At 36.6% G+C, this 22,362-nt stretch overlaps 1 protein-coding gene across 1 annotated transcript in view; it reads right to left on the reverse strand.

The window, feature by feature from the left end:
- LIN7A (lin-7 homolog A, crumbs cell polarity complex component) overlaps nucleotides 1–6,450 on the reverse strand; it is a 30,079-nt gene extending 23,629 nt beyond the window's left edge. The window contains exon 1 of the mRNA XM_070947409.1: nucleotides 6,376–6,450. Within this exon, the coding sequence (XP_070803510.1) occupies nucleotides 6,376–6,421 (46 nt within the window). The 5' untranslated portion in view covers nucleotides 6,422–6,450. The remainder of the gene's footprint in view (nucleotides 1–6,375) is intronic.
- Nucleotides 6,451–22,362: the final 15,912 nt, after the last annotated feature.

Genomic DNA, 22,362 nt, shown 5'->3' on the forward strand with positions numbered 1-22,362 from the left:
ACTGTAGATAATGAAGATGTGGACCGTTACCCTCTACTGGTCTCCCTAATGTCCTATATTGAGGATTTCTAAGTAATGTTTTCTGCCTTGTACCTTCACTATTATGTGCAATCTTTATGTACCTGAATCAGTGCCTCTTTCTTTCATCCTATTTAATTGAAAGCTGTACTGTTAAGGGCGGTTTACAAGGTCCTTCCCTACTCTTGCATTTTCTCTACTTAATACCAGATATTCAGATATAAAACACCAGTCAGTTCAGATATAAAACACATATTCAGATTTAAACACTAAATTGAACAATAAACCAAATACTGTAACCCTCCCTAGAACTTAACAGATCAACCTCGTCATTCATTCCTTTTGCAAAAGAAAAAAAAAAACCCTGTCCTTGTTTGATCCCCTGTTCATTCATGCCGGTTGTAAGCTCTCAGCTGTCTGTTTATTTCTAAAAGATATTGGATAAATGTAATCAGTAATGATGTTGTGCAATATCACTCAAAATGTTCATCTGCTTCATTAAAGCAATGGAGGAAAATAACCATTACTGTCTCAAGCACTCCATGCTCCCTATTTGGATTTGCTCTGAGAAACCATAGGAGAAAAACAAGATTTTTTTTACAAATTCCACTGTCCTACTCTGATGTATTAATGCCTATATGGTTTACAATTCAATTCAATTCAATTCAGTTTATCATTTGTCTTTTGTACAAGTTATACATTTGATTAAAAATTAATAGACAACTTGATAAGTAAATAAGTTTAAAAGAAGATACAACTAATACCTGTAATTTGCTGGCATTGCTTTTCTAAGCAGCAATGTGGATGCGTGAAATTTTCACTGTTTTCATTATGTAACTTAAAGTTGATAGATATATATATTAATGAACAAATGTATTTTTTCAAAGTAACTATCATTATATTAATTTCTCTGCTTTGTCTAATTTCCAGTTAGCCACGTTCTTTTCCTCCTCTCTTTTCCTGTTCACACTACATCTTAATAGCTAATTTGAAAGTTCAGTTTTAAATTGCATTTATGAAGCCATAACCTTATTCTGTACATAGCTGCACTTAATTATCAATGAAAAGTAGTTATTTTTATAAGGCTTTCTTCATAGTATAGTTTATAGTATGTCTAGAATTTCCCAATAAATCAGTGGTACTGTCAAATTAATGGTTCCTATACATATATTTTAGGACATTATGTTACACTACATTTGGAATGGTTCCAGAATTAGTCATGCTTAGAACAAACCCATTTAAATCAATGAGGCTAAATTATTACTTATTTCACTGACTCTCAACTAACGTAAATAATTTGGACTTAATACATTGATACTTAGTCAATGACTTTGCTGGCTGGATTGTGGCTACTTACATGTTTGCTATTCTCCATACACAAAGCTCCTCTCTATTCTCAGTTAATGCTTTTTATATTCTATCATTCAGTCTTCTCCACTGTATGTCAGATTATTTTATGTATTCCAAATCCCTTAAACCCTGGAACATCCACAATTCAGTCTTCTAGTTAATTGTGTTCTGCACGTTCCCAGTTCTGCCAGAATAGGGCTGTACAGGCTAAATGATAAAGCTTGTCAGATTAAACTGTAAAGTGATTAAATCTTCCATTATTTTGAAAATATATTCTACATAATAAAGAAATAAGTTACTTTGTGCTGCTTTAAGAAGCTCTGTGCTGACAAGAATTGAGGAAAGAAGTTCATGTGCTTGAGATTTGACTTAACCTACCAGTGAAAATTTCTCTAGTTTGAAATAATTTAATGCAAATTTTGGATAACATATATAAAGGTCTCTATTAATGGGAAAAAGGCAGTATAGATTGACAGTATCTTATCACAGGTGAGGAAAAATAGAATTCAAAAGCTTTACAATGCAATCTTATGAAGCTGCAGCTGTAAATAAGGACAAGGGTCTTACTACATTTCTTACACCAGAAAAGTTTCCAGTGACAAAGTGACTGTGTTACATCATCACAATCTTAAACCAGTGTTACTATTTTAGTGAGATTCATTATGATATAGGATGTGAAGTAGATAGGTTTTGGAGGTTATGTGGGTTTTTCTCAGAGGCATGGTAACTGGGTTCTAGTCCAGATTTTTAAATATAGATCTTCTCTACATTTATGGTAAAGTCTTGCATCCTGTTCTAATAAAACTATGACAGCAAATTATCATTAAAAATGCAAGAGATGATACAAGGCAAGAACATTATTTCCACAAATGAGATCTAAATAATGGTTGATTGCTGTAAAATATTTTGTGGCAAAGAGAAAAATATTCCATTTACTACATACTTGAGCATTCCATATTACAGTATTATATTAATATTATAATATAATATAATATATTATAATATATTATAATATAATATAATATAATATAATATAATATAATATAATATAATATAATATAACATAACATAACATAACATAACATAGCATAATAGAACATAATATAATATAATTAATATAATATAATATAATATAATATAATATAATATAATATAATATAATATAATATAATATAATATAATATATGTGTGGATATATATGTATGTATGTATATGTATGTATATGTATGTAGTTCTACACACACACACACACACACACACACACACACACACATTGTATAATGTATAATATACATAATGCAATAACAATATTAGTATCAGCTATTGGGAAGATAGCGTTTTGCTAAGTTTTAATCAAAAGCTAAAGTCTCTTAGCTCTTAGACTAAATCATGTGCATTGTAAGCTGACTGCAACCTAAAAGTTATCATTTTATATGGTTTCCAGTAATTTCTACATCCCCTTGATTAATGTTTGTATGAAAAATCTTGCAAATGATCTATATAAATAGATGATAAAAGAGTGGAAATATTGACATGTCTATAGGGAAAACTGTCAGAAGTTATTGATAACCAACCAAGGAAAGTGGACCAAGTTCAAAAGGAAAGAAAATCATTGCAATCATTTATCTATCACTGGTCCCAGTATCTGCAATTCTGATTAGCCTGGTTCAGTATTGTAGGTTGTCAGTGCAATTTTCCCTGTTCTTTTTTCATAAGAGGTTGTGGGATATAGTGAAACCCATGGACTCTTTCCCACTGGGCTTATGTTATTCTACTTATACCATATTTCCATGTAGCTATCTGGTTTGAGTCAAACTCAACTCAACTCTTGGTAACCTCATACGGTAGATACATCCACGTTAGATTTTTTTTTTTTGGCTGTAGTATGTAAAATGGTTTTCCACTGTCTTCTTCTGGGATGCTTGTTTGACTTAAAGGTACACCCCAGCATTCCTTGTTTGTCTCCTATCCAAGAACAAACAGGATGCTATTTTGTTTAACATCTGAAGCAAGACAAAATTTGTCAGGTGCTACCACTACTGAAATGTAGTTAAGACAGGCAAAACATTGCTTGAGTAGGATACTGCCATGTATATCTATGAGCAGAAGGAACAGGAAGAGAGAAAGAGTGAGGACAAACAATATAGAGCCAGGTCTCTTAGAAATTGTCTAAGAAATTGTTTAACTGTGCAAACAAAATGCTACCTCTAAATAAGTTCTTCAAATTCTTTTCCTCTGCCACTCTTCTTGATATTATTTACTTTGAGGAGCAGCATTTTCTCTTTTCTATTTCTTTTATGTTACATAGTTCCCTGTTAGTTTTGTTTTCTAAATACAAGCATCACCGTAACTGCATTGGAGGAATAGTTTGTACTGTACTGGATGTAAATCAGAACTTAACTTTTCCCTGTATATGCACATGATTTACTGGGTACCAAGGATACTGACAGCATTAACATTAATAACATTTCTAAACACACAAGGAAAAGATCCAGTTGAATCATATGGACATTCTTCAGAAATGTTCTGACCTCTACCTATTAGGACTGTGAAGAGCATTCAGAGAGGGACTTTTCAATGTGTGCTAGTGAGAAGAATAATCTCTTTTTAAATTATTAGGCTACATATTTTGCAAGGTTTGCATGCCTATCTAAAAATTGCTCATAGCTATTTTCATATATGAATGATTTTGTTTCATTTCACTTATGTGATAATTATTTCATTATGCAAATGCATTTATTAATGAACAATTATCTTCAGCTTCATGTGAAATGTTAAGTAGCTTCTAATTAAGTAATTAATTTTGCTTAATATAACATCGGTATTAAATTCTGACCTAAATAATATGTGAAAAGTTTATGTAATTTAAGGATAGGTTTTCACCCCTAGTATTTTATTTATTAATATTTGTACTCTACTTTTGTGTAGCTGATTATTTACCACTTTTGGTACATTCTCATTAAAGTTGTAGTTGCGAAATAAAAAGTTAAGAGTAATTTCAATTCTATTTAGTTTGTAAATAATAAAAAATATAAGTGCAGAGTGTAATGACTATAGTATGTGGTAGTCATACTTTCCTTGGGAAAAAAGATCCATGGTTCCTAATAAACTGCCATCTGTTCAACCTTTTGCTAAGAAATAATTTGTCTTCCTTTAAAGTAGTTCACTGGAATGAAACTGCAGATTACACACTGAGTTTCTAACTATTTGGAAGCAACAGACATCCTTTTTTGTCAACAAACTGCTACTACTAACACTCTATACTCTTTTCTCTTTGCATTAGCTATCATGATTTGCCCATTTCAGAAGTGAATTTTAAGTAAGGTTTGGCAACATATAAATTCCAGGGTTCTTCATTACACTCCAACGAGCTATTCAAATTTATACCGATAATCTGAATTTTACACAGAGAATCTGAATTTTACACTGAGGGTAAAGCAGGAATTTGGGGATTTATTGTAATTCTTTAATGATTTAAAATTAAGGACAGTTTTAAGAGTTCCTAAGAAGCTTCAGTTATACTGTTTTTAGATTTTTAAATAAATATTTTGAGGCTCTTGAATATTGATTTATTAAAGTGGCAATATTACAAAGGAGTTCCAGTAAAATCAATAGAATTTACATCCTGGGTCACACAGGTAACAAGTAGTATCAAAAAGCAAATAAAAACGTAAACTGTTTTTTCCCTTTATATTCTAATTAACAAAATGTGATGTTTCATTTGGGCAAACAGAGAATTAGTTTGAATTAGGGGATTTCCGCCCCCCCTTCAAATCCAGTTCTATACTTGAACTGAAATTTCTTTTTCACACCTCTGTCTCTTCCACCTGCTCTTCTTTTCATTCCACTCCACTTGTTAATCTGGTGTTTAGTCTATCTGTCCCTCAATTTCATTATCTTTTGGAATTGTCAATCAACATTTTCTTCTAAAAAAAAGTATGTGAGGATTTAATTACAGCCAAATTGCTGTCTTCTGCTTTCATTCAGAAATAAGGACTGCAAACATTCTGATAGCTTTAGAATGTGTACATCTACATCAAGGCATCTGCATTCTGCAATAAACTAGTTATCAGTGGCATGCAATAAAGACTGCACCTCAAATTTTAGTTTTGCAAATCTATGAAATTTTTCTCATCTCAGATTAACATACTGAATGAAAAAGGAAAAGGGGGTTGACTCATGATCTCTCCCAGTCATGGACAAAACATAATCCATAGCATTTCTGCCACAGGGGATAACATATTGATAGAAAGCAGTTATAAATAGCAGTATAGGTGGGGATGCTAGCCCTTAGTGATCGTGTCAAAGTTATGGAAATCAGATTAACAAATATCTTTTTGCTCTACTGGGTGAAACAGTGATAGAAGTCCAAATGCTGTCCTTTCCCAATGTTCTCTTTTCTTTATGCATGGAACAAGCATCTCACCCACATTACTAACTGCCAGTTGGGAGGGTGGTTGTAACTATAGTCCTCTGCCTTTGAAACCTGCCATGTTGGCATAGGCAATTCCAAGGTCTCCAGGAAATCTGATCTTGCTGCTGACCCCCACCCCACCCCGATGCCAAACCTCCTCAAAACTGGCACCCGAACACCCAAAGCCTCGGAAATAAAGTTTCCCCGTCCTTCCCTTCTTGTTCACCACCGCGACCCTGAAGGTGGCCCCGTTCCGTTTGCCTCAAGTCCTCCGGGCTGATCCGGAGGCGCAAGAGCGAGTCCCAATCGGCTGGTGGCTTTGCCGCTGCGCTTCCTATAAGGGGCACGGGGCGAGGAAGAGACTACGGGCAAGCGGCCGGGCGGTTCAACCTCAACATGTTGCCGCCGGCTGGGCAATATATTGCTCCCCGAGAAAATCGTCTCCGGGGAGTCAACCGTAGCGAAGGCTCTTGAGGTTGGATCTGGGGAGACTAAAACCACATCCAGCCCCTGACTCTCTGCCACCGAAAAGGTGGGGGAAAAGCAAGAGAAGGCGGACGTCAGATCGCGGCGCCGAGCACCGCAGTGCTTACCTCGGTCCAGAGTGAGCGGCTGGACCGCTGTCAGCGTCGCCGCCATGTCTGCTGATCGGCTGAAGCTGAAATGACGCCGGGCTCCAGTATCGGGCGGGAGTGTGATTGGGAGCAGGAGTGGGGGGGGGAGGGCAAGGAGGGGCTAAGGGGAGGACGGGGAGGGAGAGGGAGGAGGACGGGATGTGGGGACAAGACCGGGAGAGGCGTAAACGGTGTGTATGTGAGTGTGAAAGAGAGAAATGGGGGGGGGGGAGAGAGGTGGAAAAAGGGCGCGATCGAGGCTGTGCGCGCCGCCGCGGCACCACAAGGCAGCGGTCTGGCAGTGGGGGAACGGCCTGTTGGTAAAGAGCGGCGGAGGCGAGGCAGGGTCATCGCGAGGTCCTTGGCATCCCTGAGCAACGGCCGAGAGTGCAAAGACTCAAGGGAACTCCGGGAAACCGAGAAGCTTGGAAAGGTTCTGCGGGTCTCCGTAGACGGAGGCATCCTTATTATGTAGGGCATCACAGCAGGTGCTTACAAGGCAGAAGAGAAGAAGATCACCCGAGATGAACCAAGGAATTGGGCCAGCAAGCCTGATGAAGTAGCAGGGCAGCTCAGCTGATTGCAACCTGTTGCAACCCATTTCCTTCTATGTGGAGTCCTTGGCGCTCTCTGAGCTTGGTTGGTTCGTATCTTGCAGATGTTTTCCCCTATATTAGCCAAGGCAGGAGATGATGGGAGTCACCTATCATGCCTGAAGGTATCAAGATGATAGAAACTGGGGGAGCAAAAAAGAAGCTACTCACCCACCTCTTCCTGAAGTATTTACTATCCAGTGTGCAAACTAGAAACCTTGGAGACAAGTTATATATTAGAGGGCCTCAAGAGGTTGCTCTTGCCAGCAAGTTCACCTGTAACACTTCAGCACTGAGTGATCAAGTAATTCATTTCATCCAAGCCTGCCAAGAATTACCACAAGCTGAGAGCAGTAATGAACATCACAACTCACTCAATTGGAGGCATAGTCAGAGCAACTAATTCCAGATAACTCAAATTTATCAAGACAAGTGTACGCGCATACGTGCACATGTGTGTGTGTGTGTGTGTGCGCGCACACACAGAGGAGGTGGGATAACTCTCCCCATCTTTAAATCATGTAGGGTTTTTTTTTAATTATCTTTTTGGATTTGATATTAACATATATGCCTATCAGTATGGATGGAATCTATCAGAAAGAAAAAGGATCAGAAGTGATTGGAAGAAGGGGCCAATAAGATATATAACCATACATATCTGAAAACATTAACACTTGACATATGTACCAGAAGAGCTGTAGATAATGAGCTACAACTTGTATTAACATAAAATGAAATGGAGCAGGGGTAAAATTCAGCAGGTTCTGACAGGTTCTGGAGAACTGGTAGTGGAAATTTTGAGTAGTTCGGGGAACTGGCAAATACCACCTCTGGCTAGCCCCAGAGTGGGGTGGGAATGGAGATTTTGCAGTATCCTTCCCCTGGAGTGGGGTGGGAATGGAGATTTTGCAGTATCCTTCCCCTGCCACGCCCACCAAGCCATGCCCACCAAGCCACACCACACCCACCAAATCACGCCCACAGAACTGGTAGTAAAACAATTTGAATTCCACCACTGATCAAATGTTTGTGTACAAGTACTCATAGATATCTAGACAAAAGTGGTGAGTCATTTTTATAGCTTTGTATTTAGTGTGGTTTGATCATGCAATTTAATCCATAGGTTGCAATGGATGAAGATATAATGCAGCTCATAAGCTATAGTTTATAAATCAAATTTGTTGGGTTCAAAGGTTATGTTGCCATAAAAACAAAGAAATCATATTGTTTCTCATAGTGTGTGAATCCAGCAACTGATGGAATAGTGAAGAGATTGGTGAAAATGCTTCCAAATGAGTGTATTATGCTGTTGCCAGCTTTGTTCATCATACTGTAATGGCATCTCCAGTTTTTAACCTTTCCACTTGCTCTCCTCCTGTTTCCCCCTTAGTAGAAAATAAAACCTGGTAAGAAGGAAAACGGAATAATTGCAACATGCCCTCCAGCTAGAAGCATGACTGACTGATACCTATAATTAGGATTCTCTGAGTGAAAGAACTCAGCTTTAATGAAGGCAGCAAGCTCTCAGAGATTTCATTGAGACTTAGATCCATTTGTTTGCTTAATTTTTATTAAAGCAGCATAAAAAGACCTGAAAAAGAGCAAGCTTCCCTTTTCAGAGGTTGACTCCCCTAGCGCTACCTAATACTGAAATCTTATACTTATTGCCCAGAATTAGGCTAAGGGAGTTGCAAAGTAAGATTTTTTGAACTTACCAAAAATCAATGGCGTAGTTTCTCACTATTCTGAGGCATGAAATACATGAAAAATATAATACGAGTCCTAAAGTAGACAACATACGGTAAGTTTTAATTTTTTTAAAAAAAAGAGTAGCACGTCAAAATTTCCTCCAAAAACTAGGAAAAAATAGAAAATTCTGGCCCTGCCCATATTTGTGATAGAGTCTTGCCATATTTGTATCACTGCTGTACTTACAAAGGATCTTTGTGTCCCCTAAAATTTTAAATGAGGCATCTAGTTAATCAAAATTTATCAATCTACAATATTATACAATTTCAATTGTATTATATAATTGATCTTCTATCAATACTTTTAAGGAGAAAGAATTATGAGGAGGAATTTCTTATTTATTCTAAAAGGGCTAAAGTCCATTTTATGCAAGGCACCAGTTTTGCAGGTCAGGGAAAGATAAAATACAAATTCTGTTTTCTTTAAACTATAATCCTGACTAGGAAAAGCACATTATCACAGAAATCCCCCCTTCTTTCCACCCAGACATTTATATAAGACATGCTGAAAGTACTATTCCTCAGATTGTTGTTCACCTGTTTTGCATTTTTCCCCAATTTAAAAATAATAAGTGCTTAGAACAAGAGGTAGAGTTCTTTGAGAAGATAGTCTTTTCAAACCTTCTATATCTGCTGTTAGTTGTATTTGAATATTATAAAACAAAAACAACCCCCACCCACCCACAGCTGATGCCATTTCACCCTGGATGTATTTTTCTACACAACAGTCATATTAATAGAAACCATAGTGACAATATTAAATGTATTGTATTAAGTTACTTTAAAACCAATGGATCTCATTGGGACAGAAGTTTGCTTAACCCTCATTACTCTGCCATCTGTGTATAAATGTACCAAATAAACATTTGCTTTTGGTCTTTTTATATATCAGTTCTACACTTCTACTTTGGAAGCTGCAACTTTATAATATACAGTACTACAGAAACTGAAGTAGAATTATATGCTTGCCAAGTGAATCAGTCTGTCAAATATGTATCCCTTGCCAACAAAACAATCTTTTACATGAAAGCATCAACCACATTGGTTTATAGCAATCCAGGTTAAGATGAATAAAACCATCAATCCTCCAGAGCTGTCTCAGAACACATCTTTGTTTATTAAAGAAAAGAAATATATTTGTAGTCAGTAAAATGGGTTGCTGTTATACAATTTCAGGTGTCTTTGTGCCCTTGCAGATTTACATCACATTTTTGTGGTACATTTTAAAGGGGTCCAGGGTTGCAAAAGGGCACAGCAGAGATTGTATAATCTGTGTATAATTTGTAGGCTATAGGTTGCTCCCCTGCAATCTGCTAAAAAGACAATAGAATTCCAACAGATTGTTCCAGGTTTCAATGAAAACTGAAGAATGGTATCTATTGCCACTTATGCGACATCACTCTTTAAAAACCATCTGCTTAAGGCTCCTTAAATGCCACCGTTTTGATTAGCTCAAAGTTCACAGTAGAAGTTGTCATTTTTGCTTTTAAGTAGGGCCACATTCTGTTCTGTGTTGGAAAATAAAAATTCTAATGATTGCCAGTTCTGATTTATAATCAGAGGTTTCTCCTGATAAAATGTAGACAGATGAGTTCAAAGACTGCTCTTTATAGCAAATAGCTAGACCAATTTCACTGAGGAAAATGACATTCAGCATGGCAGTTTTAACCGCAACACCTAGTTTAGATATTAAACCTATTTTTAATGCTGCTTTTAAAGAATTAAAACATCAGTCCATTGGGAAACTAAATGCATATCTGTGCAGTTCTGCATTGTGTTGTGATATATGGAGATCTAATCAAGGTCATATTTTGTTTGGAGCAGTTCATATATAGTTCATTGGCTAACAAAAAGTATGTTTTACTAATGGGAGATAATAGGAGACATACACCATACAAGTCCTGAACCTCCCCTCTGCATTTTGCATCCTTCAGTCAGTCTTGTCTCATGGTGACTAAAGGACAAGTCCTTGCAGTTTCCTTGGCAAGAGTTTTGGAAGTGGCTTGTTACTGTGTTCTTCTTAGAGGTGAGAGAGAATTGTTGACCCCAAATCACCCAGTTGACTTTCTGCCTAATGTAGGATTAGAATTCAGATTTTCCCATTCCGTGTCCACAAGACCAAACTGACTCTCTTACTGAAACAAAAAAGCAGAAAAACGTTTAAGACAATAGCTGGTAAAAGAACAAATTAGGAAACCTCCCATGTCACTGTTGTCTTTACTTATACCCTGTCTAATCTGGCTATTTAGTTAAATTTATTTAGCTCGTTATCAGTTCTATACATCAGTTCTATACATTCTAATTATGGACCTGCTTTCTGTAAATTATAGGGATCTATTATAGCTGAATTTTATGGAGGAATGGGCAGCTTCTTTATTTCATTACTTTCACTTGTGGCTTCATTTGTTAAATTTATAGCCTACCTTTCTTTAAGAAGGCATATATAATATTCTGTTCTCCCATCCCTAAAACAACAACCTTGTGAAATAGATTGAGGTGAAAGAAATAACAAGTCCAAAGTGAGGTTTCACGGTGAAGTGAGAATATATGTATGTATCTATCAGTGGTGGGTTGCCTCCGGTTCAGACCAGTTCGCAAGAACTGGTAGTAAAACCGGGGGGAGGTTCCACCCACTGATCTGGACGTCATCATAGGTGATCTGTGCATGTGCGCGTGGGCATGATGCGAACCGTTAGTAAAGGTAAGTAGAACCCACCCCTGGTATCTATCTATGTTTGTTTGTTTGTTTGTTCGTTCGTTCGTTCATTCATTCATTCATTCAGTGATTTGCCACCTACTTGTAGGACTTATCTACAAGTAAGTCCTATGGATAATACTGAGTTAATTAGACAATAATCTTCTTTATGCAAGATTGCTTTGTAGTTTACCATATCACATTGTTTACCAGATCACATTGTCTTATAGCTTTGCTCTTCACTAAGACTTTGTATCTAGATGCAGAGATTTGTAACTTATTCGAGTAGCGTAGCCTATTATTATGAGCCTTTGCACAGACTAGTATTTTGGTATAGGGGTAAAGGTATTAATTTAATACCTTTACCCCTATACCTTTACCCCTATACCTAATTTAGAAACTGGGAGACAATTAATTCTAATCCTGTTCCAGCTGGTTGGCTTTGGACTAGTTACTCTCTCAGCCATAGAATAGAATAGAATAGAATAAAATAGAATAGAATAGAATAGAATAGAATAGAATAGAATAGAATAGAATAGAATAGAATAGAATAGAATAGAATTCTTTATTGGCCAAGTGTGATTGGACACACAAGGAATTTGTCTTGGTGCATATGCTCTCGGAGTAATAAAAGAAAAGATACATTTGTCAAGAATCATAAGGTACAACACTTAATGATAGTCATAGGGAAACAGTCAATATAAATCTTAAGGATACCAGCAACAAGGTTGCAGTCATACAGTGGTAAGTGGGAGGAGGTGGATGATAGGAACAATGAGAAGATTAATAGTAATGCAGACTTAGTAACTAGTTTGACAGTGTTGAGGGAATCATTTGTTTAGCAGAGTGATGGCATTCGGAAAGAAGAAAGAAAGCTGTAGAAAGAAGGCTGTGGCAAACCATTCTGAAATTTTGTGAAGAAAACTCCAGGGCTTTGCCAACATTGACTCGAATGCACAACAAAATCCTAACAAGAATAAAAAACACAGAAGATTGCTGGCTTCATAACTGTTGGCTCCAGATAAACTGATCTCATTAAGCAGGCCTGGGAAGAACCTCAGCCTAATATTCCAGAGAAATCTGACTAATCAGTGGCAGCATATGGGTTAATGGTTTGACTTGGTATCCTTCATTATTTGTTGAATTTATATCCCAGGTTTCTTCTACGAGCATACTTCTTCTTATAGTCTTGAGAATAAAAACTAAATAAAATTCAGTCATAATCTTCATAAGGTCCCATAACTGTGGATTTAACTATAAGTGTTCTCAATCATATTTCAGTATCCTTTCTATGAATACCACATGTAACTTCATAATTTAAACTATGCTCATCTCACATTACACAACCTGAATTTATTCAAAAAAAAATACTGTGAAGTTTCAAAGGCACAAGAAAGCTCCCCCCCCATCCACTGAGTGTTTCAAAGCCATCTAAAAATAAACTGTAAAAACAACAACATTTGAAACACTATTATGGTAACATCTGGAGCTCCTATGAAATGTTCAATTGATCTGAGAATATGAATATAAATGGTTCTCATCAATACAGAGGCTAATTTTATTTTAATATACAAATGAGATTTGGACCAAGTGCAGATTACAGATATATAACTTCAAAGAGCAGATGGCTTGAGACTTTATTTGTAGCAAATAGGATTTTTTATTCTACTGACTCAAAGTAGATTAAGGAAAGCAACATTATTCTTGTCATTATAGTATCTGAATCTGTAAGAAATTGACGCATTTGTATAAAACAAGGGTGGCAAGATGCAGCCAACTGATTGCACCAACCTCTATTATTTGTGGTCTTCAGAAAGCTGCCAAAATGCAGTATCAAATTGCTAAATAAATAATGACAGTATAATTTCTAATTTCCTTTTCCCAAAACTAAGTTAAATTAGTAATCTTAACATACTCAGGAGCATTTTTTAAAAAAACCCAAAATTAAAAAAAACTCCTTAGTTTCATTTCTCCAGTCCTCCCAGTTATATTCTAGGTAAGTAGATAGGTAGACAGGTAGGCAATAGAGAATAACCTATTCATTAAAAAGATTATCTTTATTCCATCATTATCTTTTCTCATCAAGAATGTTCTGAATTACTTAGCTTTTGTTGTACCAATATGGTTTCTTGTGGGGTAATTACATTCTATTCTCATTGTTCTTCTCACTGGCTAACTAAATGTATTGGCCTCATGAGTGGTAATAGAAAGAATATTTTACTATGATGCTTGGTTGATGAACAGCCAATGCCATAAATTTTCAAGGCTGAGTTGATTACATGAACAGACTTCCCAGAAACAGGGGAGGAGATGTACAATACAGTTTATGTATCATGGTTCTGTTGTAGCTTAAGTTAAAAAAAAAAAGAGATTTCATGGTACACAAAGGCTGATATAAGACCATTTAAATCATGAGCTGGAGACAAGATAAGGCCAGTCTCATGTGCTTAAGGGAGACCATCAATGTAGCTTAGGCTTTCAACTAAGATGAAAATGGCAAGATCTATGTAGCTAAAGAATTAGTATAAACAGTGTTTGTCAAACTAAGTTTTAATATGAGTCCCACTGAATTGATTGAGACATTTTTCTGAATTTATATCCTAATTGATGGGTTAACAGCCAGAGTAATTCCACATTGAAGGTGATAGCATAGCAATTGTGTACAACTGGGTGTGGGCACAGGGAAGAACTGACAGGTTACATATGTGAAACCAGACAAAGTTTCACATATTAAAAACTAGTTTTGTATGTTATTTAACATTATTGTCTATGGAGACAAGATGAAGAATACAGAAAAAGTTGTTCAAGAAACAAGCACAAAAAGAATGGAGACTGGTCAGTGTCTGCTTAGAAAAAATATCTGTTTGTTTAAGCACAGATCACTTGATACATTCAGCTAACAATGGAATGAGTAATGATCTAAAAGCATGATTAATTGTATTGTTCGTAATGAAAGATTGAGGTAATTATTAAAAATACAAGATTGAGGAGAATGTGGGATAAGCCATTTATTGATAGTGTCTCAAGACTGATCTTGAGTAAAAAATATAGACACAGAATAAAAAAAGAAATAAAGGAAATGAGAGTGAAAATAAAACTGCAAAGAGAGGAAGCATGTGTTCTGTATGAAAAATTATTAGCAGGATAATTTCCCCAATCTAATGAAGAAAGAGGGTTGGTATCTTAGTGAATGGTTCCACACTGAGCAGGTAGTAAGATAAGGCTATCCCTAAGATTACACACACACACATACACACACACACACACACACACACACACACGCACATATATATATATATATTACAAATAATATATGTAAACTAGGTGTTTCTGGTGATAGTAGGTATGTCTTGGTTGAGGACAGGGATATAGATATAATTTTATATGCAGATGAATTTGTATTGGCCAAGGACCCAATTATTTGCATCAAATATTAAATAGAATGTGTGATGTAAAAATGAATCTAAAATATTGAACATCAAGGTAATTTTTGCCAGAGAAAATTGAATTAGAAATTATAATTGCTCTCTCTCCCACCTCCCTCCCTCCCTCTCTCTCTCTCTATAAAGCCGGCATACAGCAGGTATGTAAATTTGTGTATCTTGCTAGAATGTTTAATAAAGCTGGGAAAAATAGAGACTTTTTAAGTTATACAAATGCGTGCAGAAAGATGTTTACTGTTTTGATGACTGAAAGGAGTGAAAATCACTACCTAAAAGAGCATGCTTCTTTCCACTTTGTTATATAGAAGTGATGGTTGTGTCTATGAGAAGAAACATAAAAGTAAGTTGAGTACAGTGGGACTGAATTACTAAAAGTGTATGTGATGCTACAAGAAGAGTTAGGGTGAAGAGTGAATGTGTGTAGCATGTGACTATATTAAAATAGAAAAGTGATTATGCTACATTACATAAGCACCTTCCATTAAAAATCCATTTAACTCTTGGACCTAGAGGCAAATATCCATATTAGTAACTATTCCTGTTTTAATATCTCATCTCACCATGGGCGCTTCATAATATTGTAATGCATAGGAAAGGTGGAAGAGAGATGATCAGTTTGTAACCCAAGCATAAAGTACGAGAGAGATTCAATTAAAAGGACTTGTAAATCAATCTTGAAATAAACTCAAGAGCTGAGATAAATATTCCCAGTAAGGGCAAAACAGAATGTTAGGCTGGAGCAAATGTGTAATTTCCATCAGCTCTAAAACCAACATCAAGCTTTAAGACCGAAAGCATGCTCCAAAGGGGCTTTTTTGGAGGCTTTTCAGAGATCAAATAGTTGCCCTGAACTTTATCACTTCTCCAAATTTAAAATAAAATAAATGAGAGTCACAAAACAGATGCTGATGGGCTGCACTTTTGCTCCCTGAGATAGAATGTATGTGCCTTCTTAGATGACTCCATGCAAACCTACTCTAATTCTAATTCTGGGATTGTTACATTAGTTTTCTCTCCTTTGTTCTGAGAACTCTACTTAGAGTTTACAGTCTTTTCATGCAACCATTTATTTTTTGCTTTCATAAAATGTCTTCATTTTGTTGCTGCTATTGCTACAAGTCAGAAATCCTACTCAAAACTACCCAGAGGTCTCTTTTGTCCACCCTATCTGACATCACCATGGTTTCTAGGTTATAATTTGTAACTCTCTGGTTATAACCAATTAATAATAATTTACATCAAACTGAAGTGTTTACTTTTCACTGGAGGCAATGATTATAAAACTATGCTAGAGTTTCTGAAATTAACTTTTAGAGGAGTTTAGACTCATTACTTTTAATTGACTATTTTCATAATTTTGCTTTTCCATCCTCTAAAACATATGAGTATTAATTCAGACTTTTTATATTTTTCATTTCACTCCCAGGCTGAGACTCTCTTCTATAGGTATCATTATATTTCATATTTCTATTTAGGCACATGGATGGGAATCTCCACTCTCTTCCAATGTATACATCTTATCTCTTGCATGCTAGCTGCCTAATCTCTCATTACAATTGCATTGTTAATATTCTGAAAGATAAATCTTTAAATTTCACTCATATTTGAAAACACGTAAAGCAGAATCTGGCAAGAAATAAGATTTGTTAGAATGCACTGTCATTTTGTATTATACATGGAAAAATATGTTGGAATAATGAGATACATTTTCAAAACTCTTTTTATTAGTGTTGTTTAGCTTACCGTATGATTTGCTAGACTACAAAGAAGCCTTTGTCTTAATGTTATATGTGCCATAAAAAGTTCATAAAATAGCAAAGCTGAAAAGTACAAAATATGCTTACCTTTTTTTCTTTCTTTCTTTCTTTCTTTTTTTTTTGAAATAAGTAATGTACTAGTTTCCTTGAAAATAAGACCCTGTCTTATATTTTTTTGAACCCTGAAATAAGGCTTGGCCTTATTGCCATGTGCTCAAAAGCCCAATTGGGCTTATTATCAGGGGATGTCTTATTTTGGGGGAAACAGGGTAATAAGATTAATATTTGACTTTAAAAGATAAATGTAGATTGGGGGCACTAAACAGAGCAATGGTTTTCAAACTGTCCGTCTATAGAAAACCATGCAGTATTTAATCTACCATGAACTCCTTGACATCTTTTCAAACAAAGGTTCATTTGATTTCAGTGGAAACCATCTCTCCTCATGCCATTTCCACCAAATAACTCACTCAGAATATAGGCCTCCTCTGTAACACCTTTTTCTGAATATCCTTTAGGCTCTAGCATTCTGATTTAGTACGCACTCTGGAAGACACCATTATCCCAATTTGATGACTTTGTAAGTGAGCAATCAGGCCAGCATGACTCTTTAGAATGATTGTTCTTTTAAGGAATTTATGTTGAAGGTTCCTCAGAGTAAAATATTAGTGGTGGTGAGGCAATTAGAGCAACCAGCTTGCCTTGATGTCTCACTAAGTGCTGGCCCTGCTCAACTGCCCTACGCAGTTTGTTACCTCAGACAAATGATTTATACTACATCAGGTGTATGGCAGCTTTGTTTCTGGCCATGAATACTGAACTTTACACCCATAGTAAAGTGTACTTTTCAATAAAGTATGAACATTGTTGGAAAAGATTTCTAGCTAAGGGGACTTTTTTTTTCTACCAGGGAAGTTTATTCTGATTCTGCATGCGGGACAACAATCCAATCAACAGCATTTGTTAATGAATAAGATTATTAGGTAAGTGTTTCAGATAATTACATAAGCCAATTAACTTCACCTCATTCTCTTTGAAGATTCAAAGCGGATTCTTTTAAATACTCTTTAACACCTGATATAAAGAAGGATTTGCGAGCTTGGATTTTGAAAAAGTCACAGCCAGTGTTATATTATTCTGCATATTATTCAAAATTAATCAGTTGCATTTCTTAAACGAATTTTACATTTCACTTTCTAACCTTTTTTCCTCCTTCCCATAGAAGGGAATATGTTTAGCTCAGAGTTGAACTGAGGAATCCTGATGCCGTCTGGGTGTGGGAGAGGCATTTGGGAGTCCCAGTCAAGGCGGGCCTGGGTTTGCACTACAATTTCCAAGGCTTTGCCACCGGAGCAGTAGTGAAATCCTACCAGTGCGCACCGGTTTGGGCAAACTGGTACTGATATAATCTACCAGTTCGGTGAACCAGTAGTGAAAAAAGCTTCTGGTTGGTCCGAAACAGGATTTCCGATGATCAGCTGTGCCGCATGATTTATAGGATTTCCTGCTTTCTAGCGAATCTAAATCACGCGGCACAGCTGTTCCCCCATCACTGTTCTACTTACCTTCAAACGGCTCCTTTTTCCGTGTGAAGCACGTGTTTGGTGTGCACTGCGCATGTGCGTGCAGCATGCATTTGGTGTGCACTGCGCATGTGCATGCAGCATGCATTTGGTGCACAGTATGTGCATGTGCACATAGCGTGCATCTGCCGTGCACCGTGCGTGCGTGGGCAGTGAACAGGTGGCGACTGGCGGAGGATTTCACCATTGCGCCCAAGGAATCCTGTGCTTCCCTTAATGACCCATGAGGTCACTTAACAAACACATGAGGGAAAGCATTAGGCAGGGCGTGTCATTTAATGGAGTGAAAATTAATTTTTGCAATTATTTTCAGTGAGGGGTTCTAAAAATGTGTTTTTACACCAAGAATTCAAATCTGCTGTTATTTTTGCAATTGTGCAATGTTTAGCTTGGTATGGTAAATACACGTCTGATCATATACCTCAGAAATGCTGTTAACCTTATCTTCTCAAAATTACACCTTGTGCTACAAAAATTAAAGTTTTTTTCCTGCATGAATCTCATCTAGCTAAGCAAAAAATAATCCATGCAATCATATACTAACATCAGAAAGCAATTATCTGAGTTAAGTGAGTTTCATCAAGTCTTGTTTTGATTCGTTCTTTGACATCAGCTGCCAAATTGCTTCTTGGCCTCTGATATAAAACCTCACATTTTTCATGTGTATACACTCTTCTTGCTGCCTCTGTGACCTGCTTCACACCTCTCTCTATTGACTAGGCAGGACAGGGCCACTGTGGTACTTGGTTCATCAATGAACTTCTTTATTTCTGTTGTAGTCAATTTGCACATCAAAGATGGTTCATATACACCTTCAGACCAATCAATCAGCACAATGGATGCTCTGGCTTGCCCTCCACCTAGTGCATGGCACCACCTTCAGAGCCAGTATTAACATTTGTAGAATCTGCTCCAATGGCCTTTAAGTTTTTGTCAATGCCCTTCTTCTTCATGAAATATACGAAATTATTTTCATTCACTTGAGCAGGTTTTCTTGTTTTTGAGCCTTTCTCTAGAGTGAAATTATATAGATATCTTCCACTCGGCTCACTGCACACAGAATAACATTCTTCTTCGAATTGCTGGTCTGAATTGTTTGCTGGGGAATTGCTAATCTGAAAAGTTATTGTATTTATGTAGTTATTTACTAAGCACCTCTAAATTATATTAAAGTAACCAAAATATCTTTACATTTTACATTGTAGAATAGAAAGTGGATAATATTTAGATAAAGATATAAATGAGGACAAGGGATATGGTTATAAGATCAAAATAGCAATGTATGATAAGTAGTAATTATATTTGTTGTTATGTTAAAAATATGTATGGAAATGACAAAACCGGGAAGGTCACACCGTGTCCAATGTTTTTAATGTTTATTTAATAAAAAACTTTTTATAAAAAAAAACACCAAAAAAACCCAAAAAATATCTTTACATTCCCCAAGGCATGTCACAACTTTCAAGCATCCCTAATGTTTGGAAATTGAAAACTGAAAAATTTGACACGCCCTATTAGACAGGTGATTACATGGATTGCTTAATGACCATCAGAACTTGTAACCATAACCGATAGGCTTGATTATGGTCCTAATTCGAGGACTACTGTACTTAATTTAGATATACATTTTCATGCATTTTTTGTTGTTCACTGCTGTATACTAAAATGAACATTTAAAAATATACATTAAAAAGACACCATCATTCTATCACAACACTCAAATCCAATGTAAATTTGATAATAATATAGTTTTTAACTGTGTGCTTCTCAAAATCTTAAAAAACTAACCAATCAGTAAAAACAGGGATGTCAATATGTCAATATTTTTGAACAGGGTTTTTAAAAAACATTTAGAAGTTAGGTTTCTTAAAAACTTAGGAGGTTAGTTTGATTTTTAAATTTGCTTTTATGACTGATATTGGAGGCCTAACACTATATTGAGTTTTATTTTAAAAAAGAAAACTCATTAAAAACCATATTGCTAAATTCTGATGATACAGTCTGAGAGACCTCTATGGGATTGCTGGAGAATATATGTCATTCAATGGCTGTAGCTTATTCATCTCTGATTTAAATGGATATCAAAACATTTAAAAATCCATTTTTATTAAATAATTTAGCACCCAAACAGAGCAAAGCTCCATGAAAATCCTTTCATTACAGAAAATTGATCTACAGGTAGCCCTTGACGTATGACCACAACTGAACCCAAAATTTATGTTGTTAAGTGAGACATTTGTTAAGTGAATTTTGCCCCATTTTAAGACCTTTCTTGTCACAGTTGTTATATGAATCACTTCAGTTGATAAGTTATTAACATGGGTGTTAAGTGAATCTGGCTTCCCTATTGACTTTGCTTATCAGAAGGTCACAAACGGTGATCACATGACCCTGGGACACAGCAACAGCCATAAATATGAGTCAGTTGCCAAGCACCTGAATTTTGATCACATGATCATGGGGATGCTACCAATGTTATAACTGTGAAAAACGGACACAAATCACTTTTTTGCAGTACTGTTGTAACTTTGAAGGGTCACTAAATGAACTGTTGTAAGTTGAGGACTCTATCTATCTATCTATCTATCTATCTATCTATCATTCATCTATCTGTCTGTCTGTCTGTCTGTCTGTCTGTCTATCTCTATCATTTATTTCCTATTTATACCTGCTACTTGTTTTTTGATTATGTAGTGAATTTAATTTTATAATTTAATTTTGTTTCTTTAACAGTAATCTTTAGGGTTGTACTTTGGATTCATTCCCCATGCTATATGTTTTATAGCACATTAGCACATAGCACCTATGGCAGTGATGGTGAACCTTTTAGAGACCGAGTGGCCAAACTATAACCCAAAATCCACTTATTTATCGCAAAGTGCCAATATGGCAATTTAACCTGAATAATGAGGTTTTACTACCTAAAATGATAAACAATGCAGAGTTCAGCTAATTGTTCTAAGAATAACGTGATAAATGCATTTTTATGCCCCTTCATTTTTTTCCTGCTTTTGAAATATTACGTTTAGTAACAATAAAAAAGAAAAACTCTTGTAATATCATTTCTCTTTTCCCTCTCGCTTTCTCCCTTTCCCTCCCCTCTCTCTTTCCCCTGTCTTTCTCTGTCTTTCTCTTTCCCTCTCTCTTTCCCTCCCCCCTCTTTCTCTCTCTTTTCCTCCCTCCCTCTCTCTTTCTGTCCCTCTCTCTCTCTTTCCCTCCCTCTCTTTCTACCCATCTCTCTTTCTCTCTTTCCTCCCTCTCTCTTTCTCTCTCTGTCTTTCTCTTTCCCTTGCCTCCCTCTTTATCTCTCTCTGTCTCATCTATTTATCCCTCCCTCCCTCCCTCCCTCCATCCATCCAATCATCCATCCATCCATCCATCCATCTATCTATCTATCTATCTATCTATCTATCTATCTATCTATCTATCTATCTATGCTCTCCTGTCCAGCTTCACGTATCCTTTGAATCCAACCACTTGGGCTGTGGAGGGGGAGTGGAGGCCAGCAGGCAAAGCAAAACGTTAAGAGATCCACACAAAACCAGGCAACTCCAACCTGGATCCTGTCGGGGAGATCCCCCTCCTTCTCCCTCTCTCCCCCAGCAGAGGGGGCCCAGGCAGGGTGCTGGGTGGTGGGAATGACATCCAAAGGCTGACGAGCTCAGGAGCAGCGCGGCCACATTCAGCTGGCTGGTGGGGAGGCGGGGCACCTCAACACAGGCAGCTCTGCAGGAAAAGCAACTGCTTTTTTTTGCTGAGCTGAGACAATGCAGGGTCTCATTGTGGTTCTGCGTCATAGTGGGCTTCATGAGGAGGGGACGCTGTCTCCCCCATTGTGAAGTGTGCGAGTGAAAAAGTTCACACAATCAATTCCAACTTCGCGAGATCTTTTTGAAACGTGATGGAGAAACGCAATTGGAGCTGGGCTGGGATGACTGCGTGCATGCCCACAGAGAAGGATCTGCATGCCACATCTGGCATGTGTGCCATAGGTTCGCCATCATGGACCTAAAGCATCTCTTTAAAGCATCAGTGTCATTTCCTGGGTTCACATATGACTTCAGGACATATATAAGTGTTTTAATGAATTACAAGTAGATTCCATATTCATATCCTTCCATTCTCCAAAGGGCCTATTTGCAATTTA

This window comes from Pituophis catenifer, unplaced genomic scaffold (genome assembly GCF_029215685.1).
Source record: "Pituophis catenifer annectens isolate HBS135680 unplaced genomic scaffold, rPitCat1.0.hap2 SCAF_7, whole genome shotgun sequence".
NCBI lineage: Eukaryota > Metazoa > Chordata > Lepidosauria > Squamata > Colubridae > Pituophis > Pituophis catenifer.